The sequence below is a fragment of the Symphodus melops genome, assembly GCF_947650265.1.
Source record: "Symphodus melops genome assembly, chromosome: 6".
In the NCBI taxonomy this organism is placed as follows: Eukaryota; Metazoa; Chordata; class Actinopteri; order Labriformes; family Labridae; genus Symphodus; species Symphodus melops.
This window is the reverse complement of record NC_136696.1, coordinates 8,205,900-8,232,100: the sequence shown is the minus strand read 5'-3', so window position 1 is coordinate 8,232,100 and position 26,201 is coordinate 8,205,900. Positions and strand designations below refer to the sequence as shown.

Sequence of the window (26,201 nt, the reverse complement as noted above, 5' to 3'; positions counted from 1 at the left end):
CCTAAAAACCACGGGGTGTGAATAAAAATAAAAGGTAGGCTTTATTAGATACCAGGAAACTTCACTTTGTTGTTTTATAACATCAACATCACGTTCAGAGTTTACCTCTGGGTTTAAGATAGTTTAAAGTTGTTTAAGGCAAATTATTGGAGTGCTAACTTCACTTTGGAGTGACCCTTTTCTTTTTTATAAACAAGGTTTTATAGGCCTATTACAAATTCTCGTATTAAATCATCATCAAATAACAGCAAATCATCTCCACAAACATGATACAAGAATGTATAAAAGCAATGTTAAGCCCAGGTAACAAAGAAAACGCATAAGAGAAACAGATTGCCTTTGTGTTGCAGCTGAGTGTTTGATAGATAATAAGAAAAAGAAAAAGATGCTTAAAAAAGACAGACCAACTTTATGTGTCATGTGGATTGTTTTTCGGTATTATTACTCAAAATATTCTACTATTATATATATATTCTATATATTCTATATTATCAAGTTAACCGCTGAAAAGCAGTAATATAAGATCAGTGGTTGCAGAGTGTGACGTCTTTCAGCAGATAGTTCAGTTTGTTTTTAAAACTGCCGATAGAATTACAAATCTTCATATCGTCTGAGCATTCCACTGAGTTTTTGCTTTCACACAGTAAGCTTACTGTCAAAGGCAGCACAGAAGGGTACAAAACAATCTCTTGTCGAAGACAGTCTTATGGATTTTAGCGATAGTTAAAAAAGCGACATGATGACGTGGTCGCCAAACCATTGCAAATGTTATAAATAACACAACGTTTGAAGTTCTCAAAGCTCAAAAGAGATCTTTTAAACATTTGTTACCAAGTTTTAATCCGACTCTTGCATGGCTTTGCATCATCATGAATGGTCATTTAGTTTACAAGAAGCGCAGTCCGGAACAAAACTGAGAACATGACTGGCCGTCAAACCCTCCTCGTTTTCACGATCATGCGAGCCGGTGATTGATTATCATTCATGTTCATGTTGTGTACCCATGCTTGTGCTCGTACATGAGCAACCGTACAGTGCAGAAGCCCAAAGAAACTAGACAATGGGAGGTGTACTAGTGCTGGGCACTAGTACAGATTGATGGCGTTGTGGGATCTGCTTCAGTGGATAAACACAGCATTTAGATTTCAATTTAGGTTGTTACATTAAAATGACAAAAAAAACCCCAGAGAAGATGGATGTTTGTTTGATGTTAACAGTCAAGATAGAAGCAGTATGTCCACAATGCCACATGGTAATGCATCTCATAATTCACTTTGATTGCAAACTATTAGTTGATAAAATGACCGTGGATTACTTTTGTTTTCATTCTGGTCGTGATTGCAGTAATTTATACACTTCACAAAATCGACAACAAAGATGACATTTAGGCTTTACTTGCAAAATATTTTAATATTAAAACATTTTGTGGGCTTAAGCCAGGTAACTTTTATAATCAGAAACCTGCCAGTAAAGGCCTGATCATAAATCTAAAGGGCTTCATTGTTGACGGCGCTGTCAGGGCGCAGTTCTTTTTAAATGAAACAGACAATGGATATTGTCACTTTTATTGTCCGTTTAGAATTGGCTGGCAGATCAGTAAAGTGGTGCAGTGTGCATAGGTCAGCAGTTTTTTGGCCATTGTTCTACTTATTTCAACTCCGGGTGGTTGCATATGACGTGAGCTCAGGTTCCCAAAGTACTTGACTTTGGTAAATGGTCAATGGACTTGGACTGGCTTGTAGAGCACTGTTCTAGTCTTCTGACTACTCAAAGTGCTTTTACACCACATGTCACACCTACACATTCACACATTGATGACAGAGATGTAAAGTGACCATCAGAAGTTACTAATCCCATTCATACGCCACTGATAAAGCAGTAGGAGCAACTTGGGATTTAGTGTCTTGCCCAAGGACACATTGGACAAGAGGCTTAAGGAGCTGGGGATCAAACTCTCGACCTTGGGGTTGAGAGATTACTGACTCTACCAACTGAGCCACAGCCCTTCATTTTTGCAGAACTTGCATATTGTATATGTTAAGTAAAGCCTCTTCCTCTTACCCGGTAGATTGTAGAATTCAGAGTGTGACATTACGCCTTTTGTGGTAGTTGTGGACGAGGCATCTTAATTTTCTCAGATGGTAAAGCTATTCTTCCTGGCAAAAAGCCTCCAGGTCCTGTACATTCTTGGGCTGTCTTGCGCTGAACTGCACGTTTGAGATCTCCCCTAAAGTGGCTCTATGATATTGAGGTCAGGAGACTGAGAGGGCCACTCCAGAACCTTCACTTTTTTCTGCTGTAACCAACGACATGCCAACTTGGCCTTGTGTTTTGGATCATTGTCATGTTGGAATGTCCAAGTACGCCCCATTCTCAGCTTCCAGGCTGATGAGTGCAAATTTTCCTCCAGTATTTTCTGATAACCTGCTGCATTCATCTTGCCATCAATTTTGACCAAGTTCCCTGTGCTTTGTGCAACTCACACATCCCCAAAACATCAGCAATCCACCTCCATGTTTCACATTAGGAATGGTGTACTTTTCATCATAGGCCTTGTTGACTCCTCTCCAAATGTAGAGTTTATGGTTGTGGCCAAAAAGTTCCATTTTGGTCTCATCACTCCAAATAACTTTGTTCCAGGAGTTTTGAGGCCTGTCTCTGTGCTTGTTGGTGGATTGTAAGCAGGCTGCTTTGTGACATGGGCGACTTGACCATGCAACCCATTTTTCTTCAAGTGCCTCCCTATTGTGCATCTTGAAACAGGCACACCACTTTTTTTTTTAATAGAGAGAGTTCTTTATGTCACCAGAAGTTATTTGTGGGTTCTTCTTTGCATCCCGAACAATATTTTTATGGTGCCAATTCATAACAGATGTTATCTCAAAACACTGTACAAAAAATCTGTTAAATACTATACTTTGTTATATTTAATTACAAAAGAGCAGGTAAAGACTCAAATGATCTATTTCCATATTTCTGCTGTCATTCCTTTTTTAACTTCATGCACTGCTGTCTGAATAGGTCCAAATAAACCTGTTCCCAGGGTTATAAACTACTTTATATTTGATAAGGGCTCTCTTCATAATGAAAACTTACCTTGGTTCACAATTGCCAAAACAGCATTTGTGACTTCTTTCTGTTGCTGTGTTGTTTGTTGTTTAGTTTAACTTATTTAGCAACTTACCTCAATCACATTTATTTGGCTCAAAGATGATCAGTGTCCCTCCTTCTCTGACATCCACGAGGTCATTGAGGAAAAGTAGGAAACTTGTGAATGGTTCTTTGTGGGCTGCGATTTTTTTGTGATGACATCAGCAAGTGCCAAAGTGAGCTGCTAGATGCATTCAACGGGCAGAATTGATGACTCTGAAAATTTGGCAGAAAGTTTGTAGTTGTTTTTTAAGCTTGCTTACATGGAAAGGATGCAGGTCAAGCATTCATCCTGTGTGACAGACTTATGATGTCACTGCTGACCCCTATAAGCCTCCACTCTTACAGTCACTTACAGTTCCGTCTTTCCTTTGGAGGCATAACATTTGGAGAAAGAAGAGCTTTTTGTCCAAAGTCTCACTTCCTGATATACATTATCAGAATAAAATCAAGAACCTATATCGATATTTTATTAAAGGTAACCTGAGAAAGTACCAATTCGGTGTTGAACATTTTGGTGAAAGCTATATTATAAAATACCTTTTATTACAGTTTGCATATTTCCTCTCTTGTTGCAGGTACATGGGCATCGGCCTGTCGGCCCAGGGAGTCAACATGAACAGACTGCCTGGTGAGTAAAATGATCATTTAGCCAGGACTTCACCACAGGGAGTTGGATAAATGGATGTGTAGACTGCTGTTGAATAGATCATGTTTATTATTATTATTTTTTATTATTATTTTTAATTTCATTGTACTGTATTGATCCTTGAAAAGAAATTAGGTGTTCACACTCAACATGCAACACACACTTAGGCTCGTGTTAAAATGAATCGTTCCAAAGGGTGGTCATTGCTGTGTAGCTGGTTTATTTCAGTCTTTAATTAATAATTAATTAATTCATAATTGGGGTGTATCTAAAAGAACAGTTTTTAAGCCCTTGTTTTCATTCAGAACATAGATGTGTTTTTGGTGCAGCAGTATTGTGAGAGACTCCTTATGTGAAGCTAATAGAGGGAACATTTAAATGCAGATTAATCAAATGAGTAACTTTACAAATAATTGAATTTGTGGATAAGTGAAAATAGCCTGAGAAATGCTAACATATGAGATGAAAGCAGGGGGAGATGAGGATGTGTGGATTCAGTTTAAACATCCTGACAGCTGGAAGAAGAACATGTCAGGGCATGTCAGAGCAGTATGATGCAGTGGATGTTGACCTGCGGTATTAGAACCTACAAGTGTATCATGATCAAAGTTTTCACTTTGAAATTCTTAAATGATCATATCGTAATATTTATAGCAAATGCATTAAACAATGAAATACTATAAAATGCGGATTGTATAGAGTCTTTTGCGAATTTCACAATCTATCTCAGAATTATATACCAAATAAACATGAACTATGAATTACAGTTTGCTCAAATGCACCGTGATAAAATCCAAACTTGATAATTTTCAGCTGTTTTTTTTTTTTTTTTTTAACGAAGCCTAAAACCAAACAAAGTTTTTTGTAGCGCAGTAAAAGACATTCATTTTCAAACTCCATTCAAGCACCTAACTTTTGTCAAGGAAGTGTCTTAGTAGAATTCACTTATGGGTAAAATAACTATGAGCATGAAGTGGGAAATATCACAACAAGCTTCTGAGCTTCTCTCCAAAATGAATTGAGTTTATTTTTTAGATCTGACAGAGATGCTTTCCATGGTGTACTGTTAAATAATGCTTCTACCCATCTTTTCCTCTCCTGTGTGGCTTTGCTTTGCTATTTTGTGTGTGAGAGTGTTAAAGCCACTTACTGTCCATCAGCTGAATGGCATTTAACTGACAACACAAAGTGTTTTTGTATGTCCACAGTCTCTCCTTAAAGAAGATTTTTGTTTCAACATTAATATTAAGATGAGCCTATGTGCAATAGCAACATTCAACCTTACCCACAAGACAAGTCAGTCTTATTATAGAAGTGCATCTCCTTGCCAGTGTGCATATGGCACTCTTCTGCTATATCGGTCTTCGAATCAGCTCTTGTAAATCTGCAACAGTGTCACTTTTCAGATGAATATTGCCTCATGGATGCAAGAGTCAGGCTTGCTGTTTGGTTTTATTAACTCTCCACTGCAGCTCGTCCTGGTGCTGGTGAGCTCTGCAGTTTAATTAAACACTGGATTGTTGACGGCTACATTTGCAAAAGATGTATGACCAATCTGATCTCACACAATCGTGTGACATTAAGCCGACCTCCAAACATCACATTATGTGCAATTTCTTTAACTAGCATGCCTTGTTGCACCACAGAAACAATGACTATTTAAAGAGTTTGATGGGATGGACGAACCTCTTTGTAATGCATTAAAGACCTTCAAACACATTCAACTTATTTGTAAAGATACCATTAACAAAATTAAACTCTGTTACCATGCAATGCGTTTTAACAGTTAAACAGTCAACTACCTTCCCTTGGCATGTCATTATTGAAACGAAAGTTACAAATGTAACTACGGTTCTATGTATCCCGAATGAACACCAGAGGCGCTTCTTAAAGCACTGAATGACTTATAACAGCAAAGTCATGAGGAATCCTGCTTATTTACCTCATTGAGCAGAGATGGGGATGAGGCCACCGCACCAGTGCCCATCCACAATCCAGTAGGAGAGGAGCTTTTTGGAGAAAGCGTTACTTTATTATGGCCACCATAATGGAGTAAGACCTTTTCTGATCGCCGAATACCAGCAGTAGCTGCAGTAAGCTAAGAAAGTCTCAGGAATGCTGTGTTCAGCCCATGAGTATGGTCTTTTTGGAAAGTGTCCTGAGATAACACTTGTTATGAATTGTTGCTATATAAATAAAGATTGATTGTGACGTTGATGCCTGAGCCATCCTGATTCCACCTCAGACATGAGTTGCTTATAGGCAGGGTCCATGCAGCGGTTCAGGTCCTCCAGCAGCCAAACCCACAGTTTGAGGCGCGAAGGCCGAAGGCCCCCCCAGTTGAGACAGTAGAGCCCTGTTTCCACCGAACGGTTCGGCTCAGTTCGTCTCGGTATGCCGGGCATTTTGCGGCGTTTCCATAGACTAATCCCAGGAAAGATTCCCAAATAACTGATCCATACCGTCCTACTTTGAGTGTGTAGCGTTTTTCTCCTTTATTGAATTTATTAGTTAGCTGTTAGCGGTTAGCTGCTATCATATGATGCTATTTACGTAGCCACGATCATCATCCATCTTACACACCACCTACCAAATAGGGCACGGGTGGCTATGGAAACGCAAACGGGATCAGGCTTTAATGAACCAAACTGTACCCGTACCGGACTGCTGTGTGGAAATGGGGCTTAGGTCTGTCTGTCTTGTCAAGGATGCACCACTGCATGCCCTGACAGTTTGTGCAGCACAGAGAACCATGTAATTGCTGGCCAGAAGGGAGCCACCAGCCTCATCCTGTGACCTGCTTGAAGCACTCAAATCAGAGGAAGTGGCGGAAAGGCATACAGAAGATCCTCTGACTAAGTGTGAGCCATTGCTTCCTGGTCCAGAGGGCCGGTCGCTTCTGACAAAGAGAACCAAAGGGGGCAGTGAGTCGTGCAGAGGCAAAGAGATCTACCTCTGCCTGTCTGAAGACATATTGTGCACCACCTCTGAGTGGAGGAACCACTCCCCCGGTGGGGGCTTCTGACTTGAGAGGAAATCTCTCCTGGGACAGCACCTCCAGCCGTCCTGGTGATTGATGTGGAAGACGTTCAAGGTGTTGTCCGACCGTATGAACACATTCCTCTCAAGTACGGCAGCAAGTGCTGGTGAGCAAGGTGCACAGCTGGCAGCTCTAGCACATTGATGTGTTTAGTGTAATCGCCTCAGTCACTGCATCCTTTCCTGAGGGGCAGGCATCTGTGGTGACAACCTCTCGTGGCGATGGGCCAGAGCCCATAGGGACACCCCTGGACATGTAAGACCTGTCCCTCCATTGCAAAGATTCTAGTCAATGCTCTGTTAATCTATTAAAAACAAAGTCAAAATCCCAGTTAGCCCAAGCACGGATGCTACAGGCAACTGCACAAAACAGCGTCAGCTGGAAGAAGGGCCGCAAATGCTGCCTTCACCAGCAGAGTCTTGAGAGTCAATAATGTAAACAGGATAACTAACTAACAAACTATTTACCGGTAATCAGTACCGCAAGCTGAGAGGAGTGTTTGTATGCCGCCTACACCAGCAGAGGTTGCAACAAATACAGAAAACAAAGAAGAAAAAGATTAATCGCTTTTTCTTTTTTTCTTTTTTTAGAAGACTTAAAATAAAGTACTAACCACTATATGAAGTGGGAAGCGTAGACAATGCATTTACCATCAAGGGCTGCTAACACCTAACTTGGCTTTGAGAACTTAGCTTTGGCGAAACAGCCACTAAATCGATACAAATTAAACTTAGATGAGTCATGTATCTTACGTCCATGGGTATGGGAATGAAAGGCTACCATACCGGCGTCAAGTACAAACTTTTCCTGCTGCTCTGACCATCAGAGGCTTCGAGTGACAGGACCTTAGTAGTTCAATAAAATGTATTAATTATTTATTAAATTTATTTATTTAATGCAAACTGCACGGTAGAAGAAAACAGGAACAGAACCCTGGATGACACTGGAAGATATAGCCTCTCTCAGCTCATCCAGGGTTCACAGAATATTCAGTGTGCGAGTTGTTAATATGTGCTGTTCTCGGTGGAGTTTAATGCCCATGTGTATGAATGTGGTGTGAATTATTTAATGTGACATGTATTATAAAAGCACTTTGTATGGTCAGAAAATTACAAAGTGTTTTACAAGTCTGTTTACCTCACATGTTGTGCTACTACTTCAAGTCAGAATCTTGGTTAAAGGTAGCGGACTAAACAACGTCATGCAGAGATAAAGGAAGGCTTTGGTTTTGTCAGATGGAGAGGATGGACTTCTAAGGTATTAAAGTCATACCAATTATAATTCTGTCCCTACAATGATTAAACAAAACTGCATTTATCTTTTATCATTTATCATTTATCTGTACATTTTCCTGAATTGTTTTTTTATCACAGTGAATCACCCTTCACTGCAAGTAACCCTGGTCTGATATTCAATATACTCATGAATTGAAAGGCAGATTACAAATCATTACCATGAGTATACTGACTTAAGTGTCCACACTACTTCATCTTAAGAGTTTTGCTCTCTTTTTCCGGCTCAAAACAAGTCGATGGCACTAAGTATGGTTTTAAAAAATGACCCACAAAAACCTGAATCAAACTTTATTTCGATCAGAGAGCAGCTGTCTCCTTGTTTGGTCCTTTGTTTACTAGAAGGAATTAAATTGGATTCTGTGTCCACTGCCTGATTCAGACAACATATGTGCTTCAACAAAGATCAATGAATAAAAAAACAAGTCTCACAGAACAATTTGCTGTCCCATCACTGTAAGTTTTAACATGATGTGTCCTCGTACACTCAGAAAGCACACACCCCTACACAAACAATCGCACATACAATAACATTCATGGATGGATCAGAGATCTCTGATGACATAAGAGGAAGCGTAGTAGCCATATAGCAACCTCGAGCTTGAACAAAGCCTTGCCAACCAATCAGATCATCAGACCACCCCTCTACTCTGCCTGTTGGCTCCAGCCCTGTCTGGGGCCATCTGACCTGCTTATTGACTTGTCAAGATCTGTCCTGTGGCAGAGGTTTGTGGAATGCTGTGGACACCAGGCAGCACATTCAGCAGACTGTAGTTCAGCACACACTCGCACACTCTCACAGATACACAAAGATCGTTCATTCTCCCTGCCTCTTGATTCACATGTGTCGAATGTCACACAAAGAGTGGAAGAGCATGGAATGAATGTGTTTTCCAAACCGGTTGACACATTAGCTATGAAAATATTGTGTTTGTGAGTTTGCACTACAGATGGTCTATGGCGCTGGTAGACGGATTACTGTTGATTGCCTTAACTCTGACTGACTCAGTGTATTTATGTGCCAGTGTGCGTTTGTTCCGAACTCCGTGGATTTATCTGCGTGTGTCCTGGACTGACTGATTGCGTCTCTTGGTGTACTTGTTTTTGTTTCTCTCCACTCGCCTGTGGATCTGGGGGTTTGTGAACTCCTTCTGTCCATCTGGACGTTTACCTGTTTGCACAAAACCTCTTAAACTAAGGATGCCCTTTCATATCCTTTAAAAAAAAACAACTTTTAGAAAGTCATCAAGAGGGATTTCCTTCGGATGATTTAATTGCAACGCCTTTAATGTCTTGTGCTAAACATATTCTGTAGTATTCTCTTTTGCTGTAGAAGAGCATTAGTGACTTTTTTTCTTTTTAAACACTTTGTTAAGGACACAATGCTAGTCAAGCAGCATAAAAATATGATCACGCCTAATGTACCAATGGTAGGCTTATGTGTATTGGTAGGAAGGCATTGACCAAAATAAGTATCAAGTTATTCAAACAAAGCCTCCATTCCATTTTCTATCATACCCTGGTCAGGGAAAACAAATATCCAGAAGAAGTGTAGAATTTATTTCAAAGTTGAATTGGCATACTATCACAGCAACTACTGTGGAAGAGTTACACAGGATGTTCTTGATTGTAGTAAATCTAAGTGTAGTGGAAAGAGTAGATTTTGGAAAATGTAGCCTACACCCACAGTAATGCTGTCAACCTACCAGTACCATACCTGTACTGTTAGAAGCTAATGCTTCAGTGTACTAGGATAGCATTCCCCTGAAACCCATGGTCTGAACTCTTAGGCAAGGACAAGGCTCTGTACAAGCTTTCCAAATGAACCTTTTCAGCATAGGATGATATTTTGCACAGACTTACTGAAGTTAAGGAAGTATTTACTGAGTGGACATACATACATGCTACTGAATGTCACCCACTAGTTTGGTGATGTTTTGAAGCCTGGAGTCTGATGTTTCAGCCGTATTCATTCGGTCAACACCCCCTTTTTGCACTTTGTCCATCAGGTTTTCCTGTTAAGTTCTGTCTGCACTGTAGCAGTATGGCACCACCCTCGACGTCACCTCACGTTCCCAGTAGTCTTACCTTCTCTGTTAAAAAAAAGACAGAGAAGGCAAGGTATGAAGTGACCAAGCAGGAGTCGAGACAGGACTTTTTTTGTGCTTTCACACATGCACAAAACTCCTGAAAACTTTCTGAAATTGTCGGGATGAGTTTCATGAGTGAACGCAAACGGGCATTGTTTTCACTCCAACTCTACCAAGAACATTTTCTGTCCCAAAGTAAATTGGTGAGTTGCTGTGAGAACGCAGCAGGTAATATTCAGGAAAAGTCAAGTGAGAGGGGGTGATGACCTTTATCCTGTTACCAGGGCACAACCTGACTGTGTCAGTATGTTCTGCTCTTTAGTTATTATATTTTGAACTACACGCGGTGCAGTGTGTTGATATTAAAGCAGAAAAAAAAACTGTCAACACAGCATCACACTCGTGGGACGCTTCCAAGTCATTCTTTTTGGATCATGTCTTGCCTCCCGAGACTCCTCCCCTTCCGTCCGGCAGGGAGAATCTTCCTCTGTCTCTCTGTTTCTTAAAAGTTTCTGGAATGCATATGTTTGGACTGAACTGTCTCTTTGTCAATGTCGAGAAAGAGCATTGCTCACCAAACCCATATGGGCCCTCCATCTGCAAATTCTACCGTTATGTTGCTGTAATAGTATATTGTCCACGTCTGACCTCTGTGTCTGATCCCGCTGTGGAGGCCTGCCCATTTCATTAGCATGTTGGAGCAGCGAGCCTGGCTTTAGAGGCAATATCCCTGTCAGCAGATTAATCTAATACCTCACTACAAACACACACAGACACACTACACACACAGGGCTATATACATACTCATAGGAACATGTGCAGAGACAAAACATTATTAGGTCAAGTTAAAAGATAAACTGCAGTACACATGAAATCAAGAGAAAAAGAAACAACATTTGGCTTAGTGTAATACTTTATTACATGCTCACAGATGCACATATTCAAGTACGCATCTAATATGTCAGCTCACTGACGACCTACTTTCACTAACCCCGCTTTGCTTTTTGGCAACAACAGACAAGCTGTGATTGAAGAGACACTGATTGAGCTCAATGCTTTCAGGTTCATTTCCCTTTCAGCTGAGTCAGTTCCGGCAAAACTATGTAAGAATTAAACCCAAGGCATAAAAAAGCTTGTCCTTCAACTGACTGAAAGTGAGTCTCTCAGGTCTGTGAACATGAAGAAGAATCCTCCTGAGGGCTGCAGAGTCCTTGCCCTCGGAGCTGCTGAGGCTCATACGTTAGTGTCCACTCTCGGACAGATCATTGGGTCTATCCTAAGCTCCTCCACTCTGCATCTCGATGTGTCCCTGTGCTATAAACTGAGCCTCAATATTCAAAGAATATGTGTGTAAAATGGGTAAAGGACATGTATAGGAAAGCGCATTGTGTAGTCAGAAATGCACTACAAGTATGTTATATTACTGATTACCAAATTACTGTAATGAAAGAATTGATTCACATTTTGTAAATAAAGTTTATTTTATATCTATATCAGACGCACGTTAAGTTAAGAGTTAATCTTGTTTTCTCTCTTCAGATAATTGTTGAGGGAGTATATTTGTCTTAAAAAAAAAAAAAAAAAACACTGGACCTTATATGATCCTGTTAAGATGCTTTATTATGCACATACTGTGTAGACTGAGTTTGGTTTTTTAATGGTTATCTGAAACTTCATGTCTCTGCACACAAACATTCAGTAGCAATAAGTATTTTGAAAACCAAAATTGTATCTATCTATATCTGTACATCTATTGTATATATCACACAATGTAAGAGACAACGATGAGGTGTTTATCTCGCTAACTTGGATAAAATAATCAGAGCAAACAGTGATACGTTCTCATAGTAAACAACAGTATAAGTCCAAGTAGGAACAGCTCATATTACTTATAAAGCTTGAATTACACAGATCTCTCTAAAAGGCATTGTGGGTAATGATACAGACATAAAAATGGATTTGTAAGAAAAAATAAGTATAGCACACATGTTTCACTCTGCAGCTGTAGTAGACAAAAAAAGGTCTGGATGTTTCAGTAGCACATGCATCAGCACCTGAAGGAACAAGAACCCCCACCCACCCCGTCTCCTGGTTTAGCCTCTTGTGCTGCTATTCCTGTTTGCAGTGACTCACCAGTTTCCTTAGTTGGGTGAGATCCCCCTCCTGGTCTTCCATGGCACTGCATCATCGACTTCAAATAGTCCCTATGGTTCTGTTAAACAGCACACAGACACTTTTCTATGGGTGAATGGCTACACAACAAATTTAACATAAGAATCTTATATCACGTTACAACTTCATGTCATCCTTGTTTTAGGATGGGACAAGCACTCATACGGTTACCACGGAGATGACGGCCACTCCTTCTGCTCCTCTGGGACCGGCCAACCGTACGGCCCGACATTCACCACGGGGGATGTCATTGGCTGCTGTGTTAACCTCATCAACAACACTTGCTTTTACACCAAAAATGGAATCAGTTTAGGTCGGGGGAACATTTTATGCATTGTACTATATAATTATTGTACTAAGGTGTATTCTAATATTATTGTGTGTGATAGTAACCAAGACTTGTATTTATAAGTTGAAATCCTAATGCTGTACTTTTTCATTTCATCCCTCAGGTGTTGCGTTCACAGACCTGCCTGTAAGTATCATTATGTGTGCTTTCAATGAGTGCAGTATAGTGATAAGCAAACCAGCACAGCCTGTGATTTATTTTGTATATTTAATGCAGTATTCGCTCTATTCTCATGGACATGGTTTTATTTACCACCATCATTGATTTGATTTTGGATTCAGTACTATCACGCTTCTTTTAAAAACTATGCATTTGGTTTTTTTAAGGAAAATGTACAGTATTGTTCTGGATAAATAATATTTTTTTCCTGAAGCCTTTATTTGAAACCAAACTAATATGATCCTATTTTTCCATACTCGAGCTGTAGTGACTGAAAAAATATGACATTACCTTCAATTAAGTATTGACCTTGCGGATCTGAATCTAATTTGTAGCTTATGTTGGCAGATGGGTCGGAATGTATTCTTTTGTTGTCCAGCAGCCACATTTCACTGGAACATAAAAAAGCCAATTTATCTGTTTTATCCAGACAAATAGAACAGAAGAACTTATCAACCTCTGTCAAACAAAGGACCATTTAACTAGGCGTTTATGTTAGTTTTGTACTTTTGTTATTAAACCCCATGAGCTCAGCTCAGTTAAAGCAATTTATTATTTTACACCAACGACCAGCATTTCTTTGCTAAAGCAAGACTATTCATTACCGGAATTTAACAAGCTCTAATCTCAAGATTTTCAAAACCAAAACCTTTAAAAACAACACAAAAACTCTTGAAAAAGGCCAGTTTGTTATGTTATAGATACACAAACAAACTTCTGCCACCATAAACCAATTAATATTACAAATCATCTGAAGATTATGCAGCTTTGATAAGGAAATATACTGTCAACACACAGATCTCTTAATGTACATGCATGTTGATGTTGTCATTCAAGACAATGCATAAACTAACCTGAATTACTTTTGATCTTTAATATCTTCCAGCCTAATCTGTATCCCACAGTGGGGTTACAAACCCCGGGTGAGATTGTGGATGCTAACTTTGGTCAGCAGCCGTTTGTCTTTGACATCGAGGACTACATGAGTGAATGGAGGGCCAAGATCCACGGCATGATTGCTCGCTACCCTATCGGAGAGAGGCTTGGAGAGTGGCAGGCCGTCCTGCAGAAGTAAGGTTTCCCTTTGTGCAACTCCGAGAAACATTCACACGACAAAATCTCACTACGGCCCCTTTCTACATCTGCTCTGACCTCAGCGTGTCGTGTGCAGAGAAATACTGGCACATAAAAACATGATGCCATCAAAAACTGAACCAGCATTAGTAAAGAAACACCGTCGTGTTTTCTGATGCTGAATTTCTGCTGTCTTTTTGTAACTTTTCTTCAAACGTCAACATTTTTAACATTAAATACAATTTAATGGTTGACAATTTGTAGAAATGTCCGTCCTGATTGGTCGTTTAAGAGGTGTTTGTGTGTCCTGAGGCTGGACCACTTGAGAACCACTCCTCTAAAACTACAAATGAAAAAATGGAAAGAAAAATCTGGAGCCCATTAAGTTCTAAAAAGTTTAAATGAAAAAAAAAAATCTTGTTTACAAGTTATTTAACTTGTGGGAAGTCCAACCCCCCACCACCAGCCTTTTCCCTGCACAGGATCATCCCTTACTGAAAGAATAAGGAACTCGATTTGTCTCTTTTTGTCTTTCACAGCCCATACATGTATGTTTTCTCGTGTTAGGAAGCGCACATAGTGATCAACTCAAAGGGACACAAGATAACAGACAAGAATGAGATGACTAACATGTCCGATGACTGATGTCCTGTTTACAAAAAGTACCACAGACTATTACTTTGTATGTTTTGGTCAGCTATTAAAAAGCGTTTTCATGTTTGTCTCTCAAGTATGGTGTCCAGCTACTTAGTGCATCATGGGTACTGTGCCACTGCAACAGCATTTGCCAGAGCCACGGAGACGATGATACAAGAGGACCAGACATCTATAAAGAACAGACAAAGTGAGTGAACCAGCCAACCACAAACTACTGTTTCAAATGTCTTAGATACAAGATACAAGTCATTCCAAAGGCAGGATGAAAAAGTCCAACACAATTTCCTTTATGTCAAATATACTGACTAAAAATAACACATAAACACATCCCTGCTCTTTAAATGGGAAACGTATAGCCTCTCCTTAAACAACACCACATTTATTATTCAGCTTTCTTTCTCGTTGGCAGAGTTAGCTGTTGTCACATGACAGTTGTTAGCTGCTATGTTGGTTCTGGGAAGCTATCGCATTCTCTTTGCAGAATGCAGAACATAGTTAGCTCGTTTGCTAATTTTAAACCTAGACTGATTACATTGATCACTTCTGAGGTTTTGTTTGCTCGAGCCTTGTATTAAAGTATTTCTTCCTAGCAGTGTTTTCTCTTGAGGGTTTAATCCATCAGCATGTAGTGTAGAGTAGTGTAAGTGGTAAAATGGTAGATGGACTTGAGAGGGCTTTTCTAGTCTTCTGACTACTCAAAACACTTTTACACCGCAGCTCAAACCTACACATTCACACACTTATTGCAGAGGCTGCTCTGTAAAGTGACCATCAGAAGTAACTAATCCCACTCATAGACATTCAAACGCTGCGGGCAAGGCAGCGGGAGCAATTTGGAGTTAAGTAATTCACCCAAGGACACAACGGACATGTGGCTGCAGGAGTTGGGCTTGGGCCTTTTAGTTGAGAGACTACAGACTCCACCACCGAGTCACGTCCACCCACAGTGTAGTGTGATGTAGTCTGTTGAGTCTAGTGAAGTGTATGTGTTTGAAAAAGTAATGTATGCCATCATTTCAAAAAAAAAAAAAAAAAAAAGATGTGAAAATTAAAATAGCATTAGTGTGTTTTGTTGTCAGTGACCTTTCACCTCTATGAATGATACACTGACCTCAATTGAATATTTGCCGTGAAAGCGTGGCTCCTCTTGATCAATACACTGAAAATAGCAGCCTGTTACTTTCTCTAATAGGAATACAGAAGCTGGTGCTGGCAGGACGGGTGGGTGAAGCCATAGAAGCTACTCAGCAGCTTTATCCCGGCCTGTTAGAGCACAACCCCAACCTTCTGTTCATGTTGAAGTGAGTCACTCTGTTTATTCAAGGTTATCATCAAATACAGCAAAAGATGCTGCTGCAATATTTTTGTCCTACAAGCTAAGCGAGGCTGTTTTCCCCGTGTTAACACCACTGTGAATGTGGAGCTTCATGAGAAATAGGTTCCTCCAAGTCAATACCAGCGAAGCCTTAAACAGCATGTTTGCTTTGCTTTTTAAGGTGTCGTCAGTTTGTGGAGATGGTGAACGGTACAGACAGTGAGGTCTGCTGCTTGACCATTCGCTCGCCAAAGTCCCAGGACAGTTACCCAGGCTCACCCAGCCTCAGCCCTCGCCACGGAAACAGCATCACGCACCTGCACACCGGAGGTAAGCAAGCTCTTTTCTAGTTCACGTTTCGCTCTTCTGGAACACGTTCACACAAAACAAATGCATTTCCGAGCTCCCGTAGAAATTTACATATAAATATGTTTCCAATAAATCATCACCCAGGAGCAGACAGCCCGACCTGCAGTAACGGGGTGACTCCCTCCAACAAATCAAAGAGCCACAGCGGCACTGGCAGCAGCAGCGTCAAATACCCGAGCATCTCCTCCTCTGCATCCTCCTCAACCTCTTCCTCCCCTTCCTCTGTCAACTACTCTGAGTCCAACTCATCGGACTCCACAAAGAGCCAGCCTCACAGTGCCAACAGCACCCAGGAAACAAGGTACGAGGGCCTGCCAGTGTCGTTCCATGCAGGTAAAGCCAGACATGCTGATCATGGAGTTAGTCGAAGATAAACAATGTAGGTATGGATACGTATATGTTTTAGTCATGGGAAGTGGTATTATTTTATTTTTTCAAAGATGCCACCTTTCATCAGTAAATCATTACCAGAAACATGTAGAGTATGTGATCACTGCAAGCTAATAAAAACATTATTCTGAAAATTGGCTAACATCTCTGATACTGTTTTTACATTTTTCTTTGTGTGATGCTCTTTCATTTATCGTTGGAAGTCTGCTTGCACATTATTAAGCCATGCTCAGGTCAGAGTTTGATGTCTGCAAAGCTTATATTTAGATTGTTTTCCGATGACTGGATATCATTTCCTATCAAAACCCTGAAAACCGATTTTCTCAGTTGACATTTCACTGTTTTGCCATCCTGTGGTGATTTTTTAACCTTTTTGGAAATGTGACATGAGACACTTCTGTCTGTGCTGTTTTCCTCCTGCTGCTCTCCACTGGCTGAGTCGGGCTGGGCTGGGCTGGGCTGTATTGGGGGGGAAGAAAAAAAAAAGATGGCACCATATCTTTCGATGTGTGTATTTTTTGAAAAGCAAGCTGCCACTGTCAGTCAAATGGGATCTGTGAACCTCTGTGTAACGCTTCTGTGTGTGATCTTCTGTGTCCCTGTATTTGTTGAATCTATTGGTGAAGTGACAGTGAGATGGAGATTGAAGCAGAGCACTATACCAATGGGGTTGTTGAGAGCTCCTCAGCACGGATCATGAATGGCACATACAAACATGAAGAGATTCTTCAGCCGGATGACAACAGCATTGGCAATGGGGTCACAGGTGCTCTCTCACTCACACATACACTCACACACACAAACACACAACTTCAGAGATCTCAACCTAACATGCTCCTTTTACAAGCACATCATAAGGTCTTTCTTTGTATTCTTTATTGGAAATGTTTTTTCCTCAATCTGATCCCTCTTTAATATTTATTGTTGTAGCCTAGCCTCATTTCTTGTTTTTATTATTCTTTTTTTGCATTCACCTTTTGGGTTTTTATCTGTGTCGTTGAACTGTTTTGGCATGTGTGCGTCTCTTTGCTGACAGAGGAGGGCTGGAGTAGTAGCAGACAGCTTTGTGGAGGGAACCAGGCAGCCACAGAGAGGATGATCCAGTTCGGGCGAGAGCTGCAGGCGCTCAACGAACAGCTTTGCAGCGAGTATGGAAAAAACGCAACACACAAGAAGATGTTACAGGTGCTCACACATTTTTGATTCAACAAACATCTGCACCACAACAAACTAGAAGTGATCTCAAAAATGGTTGGAAGATTTATTTTCTGTTGGCATCGGTTCAAATCTTGGTCTAAGTAGTCTTTGCATGCTGCAGAAGTGTGAGTGATGCTTGGTAAAAGGGTTTAAATACAATTGTATTTTTACTATCAGTGGGACATTCCTCTAGTCCACATTAAAAGGCTTAAATGAACACACAGTGCAGTTTGTGTCCTTTGATTCAAAAGCAGGCACACTGAGAACAATAGAGTGTCTGAAAATGTAAAAAAAAAACAATAGATACAAGAGTAGTAGAGACCAGGACAAGCCCTGTTCAGGGGCTTGTCTCTAATTGTAGGTATAAAGCTTTTAACATTTATAATGCTCACATCACAGTTAAACCTTCAGGGGGTCAACATATGTCCAACAAGCTTTTATTTTGAAATGACAGTCTTTGCAGTTGCTGCTTTTGTTGTATTAAGTCATTTCAACCACCAGGGGTCAGAATGATTCCACACCAAGGGACAGAAACAAATCCCTCATCAACGTTGCTTTAGCCTATTAAGCGACTACCCACACACTCATTCAGCAGACACAGAGATCCAATCAGAGTTCAAATAAAATGATAGATTTGATTTAGGTGTACATACAAGAAAGTACCAATAACTCTCTGTGTTTTGTAAGTATGAGTGTCTATAGTCACCTGACTCAGCTTCAGAGATACTGTAGTTTGTAACATAAAAAAACCCCATTCATTTAGAGACGGTAGATCAGCACATGAATTTCCATCATTGTACCTGCAGAATCTATACACTGCACTGATTTCACGATGTTACTCCCCTTTTTTATCTGTCTGTCTGTAGGATGCATTCAGCCTGCTAGCGTACTCAGATCCATGGAACTGCCCAGTGGGCCAGCAGTTAGATCCTACACAGAGAGAATCCCTCTGCTCCGCTCTCAACAGTGCCATACTGGGTAATGGGCAAACATGTTGTGTGTTATACACTTATGTATTACAATTTCACTTTCCTACAGTGATACTGTGCAGATGTAACACTCTTAAGGAAGAAAGTGCAAACAATGTCACTTACTTATCAGTGGTGATATTTAAACATCATAAATATAAAGTGAAGTATGCATTGGCTTAGACCTAAGAGAGTCCACGTACAGTTCATATTTTATATATTTACCATTTAACAGTATCCGACAGGGATGTGAGGAGTTTGGCTACATTGAGTGCTACAAAGGCTGATTTAGAAATATGAATAACCCAAACACATAATGCAACGTTTAAACAACACAACTACAGCTTATTACACATTTATTGACACATTTAAGTTGTAATAAGTAAGGACAAAAAAATCTATGTATTTATTATATTTATTTATTCTATTTAATTTGACGTTTCTGTTTTCTGCTCCAGAGTCTCAAAATCTGCCGAAGCAGCCTCCGCTGATGTTGGCGCTTGGCCAGGCCACGGAGTGTGTTCAACTCATGGCTCGAGTCCGGTCTGGTTCTTGCTCCTTCGCCAGAGTGGACAACTTTTTGCACTAGCCCAGGTGAGTAGTATTAACCAGACAAGGAATTAATACAAGAGTCTCAAACAGCCATCTACTCACTGTGAATTAACAGATCAGTGCTTATGGTTGCCTTTGGCTATAGGGGACCAAAGCAATCAATCAAATGCTTTATACAACCTTGCTGTTTTAGAATCTTTTGTATTGTAGACATTTTCTATTAAAGTTTCAACAATGGGTCATTTTAACTTCTAATGTCACCTGTGGACATTGAGCCTCTAATTGATCATATTTCATGGTAAACATGCTTCCTTATTGTTTCCACAAAACCTTAACTGGATACAAAGCATTTCATTGTACCTTAAAGAAAACCCAGAAGTCTTTTCCCCTGGATAGCTGTTGAAGCAACACGCAAAGGTATCCATAACTCAGTCAACCGGCAGCTAACCAAAGCTATTTGCCAGCATTAATGACAAACGGTTGTTATTTGGTGTTGCAGTATTGTATGTTTTGACTATCCAGAAGTGAGCTTGTATAACACAATGCCCTAAAAGACTTAAATTACTCGTTTTTTTGTTTTTCTGCCAGTTCATTTCAAGGGGATCAAGCTCACAAATTGTGTTTACAAACCCATATGCAGCTAGCTTGGTTTGCTGAAATAGCTAATGAAGGGGGCTAATTTCTGTTATCTTTCAGTCACACTCAGTGACAGTAACCCTAACCCTGTGAAATAGTTATTGTGAAGTTAGTGTTAAAGATTGAGGAGGCCAGTAATGCTTTCAAAAATACAATGTTTGCGCAACACACAATCAGAACTGCAATAAGAGTGAGAAAGTACCGGAATTATGCGAAACAACAACTTAAAATCCTGCTTGATTTGGATTATTTAAACACAATCAAAGCGTACATAAGTTAAATGGAAAACAATTACTGCTACATGAATTTAAAATAGTAAACAGTAGTTGTATGATAAATAAATGAAAACTGTTTTACGCAACAACTTCACTTAATTTCTTGGCTTACAAGACTCTTTCTGTCCATAGGTTAATGTTAAGTAGCACTGAGAGAAGGCTTGTCCAGCAGGTAGGTGTCATGGCGACAGAGGAAACAGCAGGAGTGTGATTGGTGTGTTTGGCCGTCTGTCAAACCGAGCCAGCGGCACAAAGCGAAGCGGAGGAGACGAGGAAAGAAGAAAGCTTCCTTTTAATTTAGTATTATCAAATAAAGAAATGTGTGACACTATTTAAAGATAATTATTATTCTGTTTATCTAGCCATTTTTATAGTTCTATTTTTGTCAGTTTGTTGTGGTCATCCTGGACAAGACAACATGTAACTCCCCTTTTTATTTTTGCTTCTGTTTTTCATGGGTGGATATTGATTCCCTACTGTACCTTCAGTATTTGACTCACATTGTTGTTGTTTACCATATCACAGACCACAATACCTACATCTGTTTAGTCCAACAACTGAAGGTTGTCTGACAGCTCAATCTGAACCTACATTCACACGGATGAGCAAACACGAGCTCAGCATGAAAAACACCTGTTGTTGTTGTGTGGAGCATTTCATCTTTTTCTGGTCATTGCTTTTGCTTTCTTGTAAACACGCTGCTACAGTAGTTAGCTGGACCAAAGTTGGACATCAGTGGGCCCTCAAAATTGTTCCAGAAGGTTTCAGAAGGAAAGGACATAGTGCTCTGTATCACAGCTATGGTATGTTTTAAGAATGTAAAATATCTGGAGGAAAAAAAAAACACATCCTGAAAATACAAAACAATAACTTTTATAAAAACACATGATTGACAGGCCTCGGTGGGGGTGACCACGACCAGCAACCAGATCTGAAATTTGACTGCAGGTGTTGTAGTCTTGATTTTGCTGTCAGGATTAGACCATCACACAATCAGTGGTGTTGTTGAAGGTGGCGGAGCTCAGCCACAGCTGCAGCTACTATACCTGCTTACACAACTCCACACCATGCCAGCATGGAGAACCTCATTATCATAGGCAGACTAACAAGCACAGGAAGAGCGCAGCTAGAAGTCAAGTCAGTCCTGGGCGTTTCATTAGAGCAGAATTTATTTGTTCCTTTCTAAGACTGCTGTGTTTTTGTTTTTTTTGTTGTTGTTTTTTAAGAAGCAAATGGTGATAATTGAATCGCACTCTTAATTTCATTTTGGACTGGTGATACCTAACTTCTCAATAGTTGTAAGAAAAACAATTGTTCTTGTATCTTATTTTTAAATTCAGGACTTGAATCTGTTTCTCTTCTACCTGTAAAGTGACCATTTCTCATTATACAGGTTGATATAGGTAAATCAGGCTCATTAATATGACCAACCACAAAAACAGAAGAGTGTCCCAAAGTTATGCTGAATGATAACAGTATTTAAAATAAGATTTAATGAGTAACCACATTGACCTCAACAGAGTCAGATGAGCTTTAACAGAAAAAAATGGCGAGTTCAGCTTCAAACGGCTTTGAAAAAGATAACAACACAGCTACAGCATGCTTATTGAACCGTCATTGCTCTCAGCTACGTCGTAATGAGCCCACATCTATTTATTATAGTAATCAATAAAAGGGATGAATAATTGAGATATTGGGAACAAATCATACAAATTACTTCAGTGGAATGTATGATTGAACTAAAACGTAAATATCGGTCTACAGGTCATTATGATGCCCTTTCAAAAAAACAAAAACATTTCATGATTGCAACGTTCATTGAATTTTTGTATTTCCTGCTCCCTCTCTTTTCAACAAAGGCTCTAACAGCTTGTGCAGGTACTGTAGTCTAGCTTCTGTAAGCCTTTAGGCTATTTACAAGCTCTTTGTTGTGTTTTGTACTTAACCAGCTCAGCTCAGATGGTGGTTGCTTATTGACACACTGCACTAAATGGAAACTAACCTTTTTTCAAAATATGTTCAAGGCTTTATATATGACCCGCCTATCAAACTATTAGTCAAGACGTATTCTTGACCTTGGGTTTATTACTCTGCGTTAAAATGAGAAGACAGTGTTGACAACATGATGTAATGAGCCTGTTTATCCAGAGTGTGGCACTATTTTTTTCATTATGGAAATTTCTTTCAAAGGACAGACGAACAACTCCTGAGAGCTAAACACACCTTTTTTTGTTTCTTTGACTAACAGGAGACGATCAAAATGAAGTTATAACTCAATTATTTCACAATTTGTTTCTTTTACTTAAAATTATGAATTTAGCTTGACAGCCTGGTTAATCCTTTAATAACTGACTCTTTGGCTCCTCGTACAGTTATTTTGACCTTTGTCCTGATACTATCATGATTGTGTGTTTCGCTGCAGATCAGGAGGAAGGGGATTGGTTATGACAAAACTTCTGAATTAGATTAAACAATGCCATACTTCTTGTTCATATATTTCCCCCTTGGTTATACGTTTGAGTAGTTCCTCCTCATAGCTTTATCTGATATATTTGAATTCTTTCGTTTTTACACCAGACCTTTTTTCTGCCAAATAGCACTGACTGAATGTTGTTTGACTTTTTTGGTGAGCTGTTACTCCGGCTGCTTTGTCGTGCCCTGGGAATGGCTTGTGGATCCACCTTGTGTATATTACCATTTATAAGATTTAAGTCTATGGTCAACAAAACATGGTTTAATATAAAACTGGAGATGTGTGTATGCAATGCGGGGTTTACTACAGGGTATGTGGTCAAAGTTTTACCTTGCTGTTTTTATAAAGACCTTCTGCTATAATAGGAACTATTCTAATACACACTCATAACTTCTGCTTCCACAGCTGAAAAGGACTTCTGTTACACACACACACACACACACACACACACACACACACACACACACACCGTTAATGAACAACCTTTGTTGCATACCTGTAGGGAACAAGTCTCCCAGCTGTCCTTTGTGTTTGAGCCTGGGCTGAGTCTCAGCACTGTTATCACGCTCTCTTCCTCTAAATCCTGACATAGACATGGGCACTGATGTGATCAGTGATTGTTTTAACAAACAGGAGGGTGTGAACACTTTTGGAAGTGGGCCCAAGGCCTGTGAAGCCACATGGACTTTTTTTTTCTTTTCTGAGGGGCTGGAGGACCTGATTTCGGCGTCACAGTCAGATGACTTCTATCATGTTTTTCTTTCTTTCTTTCTTTTTTTTTTTTCTTTTTTTTTTTTTTTCATATTTTGAGTTTTAACAAGCAGTGAAAATAAAAACAACAACTGGGAACGGAGTTACCCTCTACTTAGCATGACTTTTAAAACAAAATAAAAAAGGAAAAATTGTAATTGAAAAAAAAAAACCTATGTACTGGAAACATGTTAAAAAATAAATATTGTATTCTGTTTAATTTTGACAGAATTATTTTTATTAAAATACATCCATAAGCATATATTGGAACTTCTGTTTTTATTCATGTTTCTCCTGTTTAACCATTTCCTTCCTGGTGGCACAGTGTTAGAGGAGGTGGTCTCAGTGGGTGGTAGTGGGCTTAATCCAAAGCTCTTGCAGTCACATGTCAAAGTGTTGTTGGACAAGACACTGATGTGAATGTGTATTAATGGCATTAGTTCAAACTGATGGACACTTTAAATATCATCCTCTGCCAACTGTGTGTGAAGTTAAAGGGATACTTCACCCATTTGCATGAAGCTGTGTATCATTAGAAACATGGTAGCAGTGTTGAATGGTTGTGAGTCCAGCCCTCATTTTGCCCTGAGACGAGAAAAACCTCGTTTTTCTTTACCTGGAAGTTTTCTTCATGTGATGCAATATTTTGCATTTATGTTATTGTCTTTATTGACAGTGGAGCAGGCATCTTCATGGCTGCTCCTCATAGGATGGTGAAATGCAAATCAAGGAAACAATTCTACAAGGGCCCACAGTATATTGTCTGCCAGACATGAAGTCAACACTGGAATTGTATTGGGCTTCTCAGTGATCATAATCTGTACTGTTGTCTGTTTTAGTTACTGTTTAGTTTACTATTTTGGGCATGTTAGAAAGGATCTGTATGGATTTTTTTAAGAGAGAAAAGCGTTGCCGATAAAAGATTATTTATTTTTTTACCTTGCAGTGAATACAAACGTAAAAATGTTCTGCATTTGTAATCTACGATCTATGTAAATTCAATTGCAATTTTCTGCAATTGTCAGGTTAATAGTTAAGCTTAATGAATGTAGTTCAGTGGTTACAGACAATTACCTATACACTATTTACTGATGTAAATGGGACTTTTTGAAGCGTGAAATCCGTTTAAAGAACATTGAGAGTGGTTCTGAATCATTTGGTAGGCATATAGGAAAGAAGTAAAGCAGCTTAGAGTCCCAAATCATTTGCTTCTTCATGGGTTACACATAAGAGTAATAAAAATCAGAACCTGCCATCAGCCAAAGGCAGCGTAACTGTTGGCTATGACAGATAAAGATTTCATGCCACCTGGCACCATGGTAGATATTTCTCATATAAAGACGAATTTTATTAAAATGGCAAATATTGAATTAAGACTATTTAGCGATGAATGTTACATGATGTATATTTCACATAGATTCTGTTTGTTATTAGTACAACTTTTACCTTTGCAAAAGTCTTTAAATGTTCAGTTACACATGCAAAATAAAAAATGTAATCTCTGGGCCAAGGGCAATGTTGTGTTCACTGCCACAGATCTGTTTGATAGTCTGTGCATGGTCAAATTCTATCACTGTAGTAAATTAAAAAGCAGAATCTTTTTTTCAATATTCAACTAATGGTATAAATAATTTTCAAACAGAATAGTGCGACACCTTTCAGTTCTTCGGAAGCTGGACAGCAGAGGGCAGAAGAAGGTTAGAAATGAATCCCAGTCAGCGTGTTTAACTCTTAAGTATGCTTACATTCAGTTATAAAATGTCTCAGTTCATTTCTCACATTTTTGACTAGTTGGAATGTTTAAGTTAAATCCTGATATATATATTATTGTAATTCTTAGCTTTAAATTCTTCTACATTTTTAGTGCTTTTCTACTTTGTATTTCAGCATTATAGTGTATTGTTAATAACATTGTGTGTTGGATGTCCTTCTGCTGTCTGTCTGTCTGTCTCGTTATTGATATCAATTGTTGGGTTACACTACTAAACAACTATTAAGACTATGCATTGATTTTAATTGATTAGTTACAGTACTTCATATCTCAGTGAGGGTTGTGTCAGACATCTATACACAATTTTAAGAAGGTAAATATTGTGAGGATTTTGAGAATAGAAAAAGCAATGAACTAATACACTCCCGTGGGACACTGTAGTCCACACCTGCACACCTTACACCTACCGTGTTCACAAGATGAGAAGCACTTAAAGACAATAAGAGACTAGCTCAAGTTCATTAAACATTGTCTGTGTGGTTGTTTGTGTTTATGTCAGCCATGTGATTGACTTGTCACCTGACGAGCGTGTACCAGACTGCTGGAACGTCCAGATCCAGATCATTATTTAAAGATAAAAAAAGAGTCCGTAGAAAAATCATTTTATGACTAGATTGTGTAGACAGTGTGATGACGTATTTATCCTTGAACCAAATACAATAATGTAAACAAGTGCAATTTGCTTTAAACCTCTTTGACCCTGCTGAACTAAAGCCTGGTTCACAGTTCAAGGGGAAAACCTGCATGAGCTTCTTGACTATGACGCATAGCCAATCAGAAAGCGAGGTGACGTAGTAGCGAAAACACCGGTAGCAAAACAACAACTACTCACATGCAGCATGCTCCCGTTGTCTCCGCTCCTTTGACCGACGC

The 26,201-nt window shown here is 39.5% G+C and overlaps 1 protein-coding gene across 2 annotated transcripts in view; it reads left to right on the top strand.

Annotated features, from left to right (window-relative positions):
- Nucleotides 1-23,819, top strand: part of ranbp10 (RAN binding protein 10) — a 33,883-nt gene extending 10,064 nt beyond the window's left edge. Inside the window, exons 3-15 of one of the 2 annotated variants that reach the window (XM_079345940.1) lie at nt 3,729-3,781; nt 12,539-12,706; nt 12,846-12,868; nt 13,788-13,972; nt 14,707-14,819; nt 15,825-15,933; nt 16,129-16,277; nt 16,401-16,617; nt 17,333-17,472; nt 17,743-17,891; nt 18,770-18,881; nt 19,330-19,465; nt 20,467-23,819. In XM_079345940.1, the coding sequence (XP_079202066.1) occupies nt 3,729-3,781; nt 12,539-12,706; nt 12,846-12,868; nt 13,788-13,972; nt 14,707-14,819; nt 15,825-15,933; nt 16,129-16,277; nt 16,401-16,617; nt 17,333-17,472; nt 17,743-17,891; nt 18,770-18,881; nt 19,330-19,460 (1,549 nt within the window). In that variant the 3' untranslated portion in view covers nt 19,461-19,465; nt 20,467-23,819. The remainder of the gene's footprint in view (nt 1-3,728; nt 3,782-12,538; nt 12,707-12,845; nt 12,869-13,787; nt 13,973-14,706; nt 14,820-15,824; nt 15,934-16,128; nt 16,278-16,400; nt 16,618-17,332; nt 17,473-17,742; nt 17,892-18,769; nt 18,882-19,329; nt 19,466-20,466) is intronic. The other variant, XM_079345941.1, reaches the window with a different exon arrangement.
- The last annotated feature ends 2,382 nt before the right edge of the window (nt 23,820-26,201 follow it).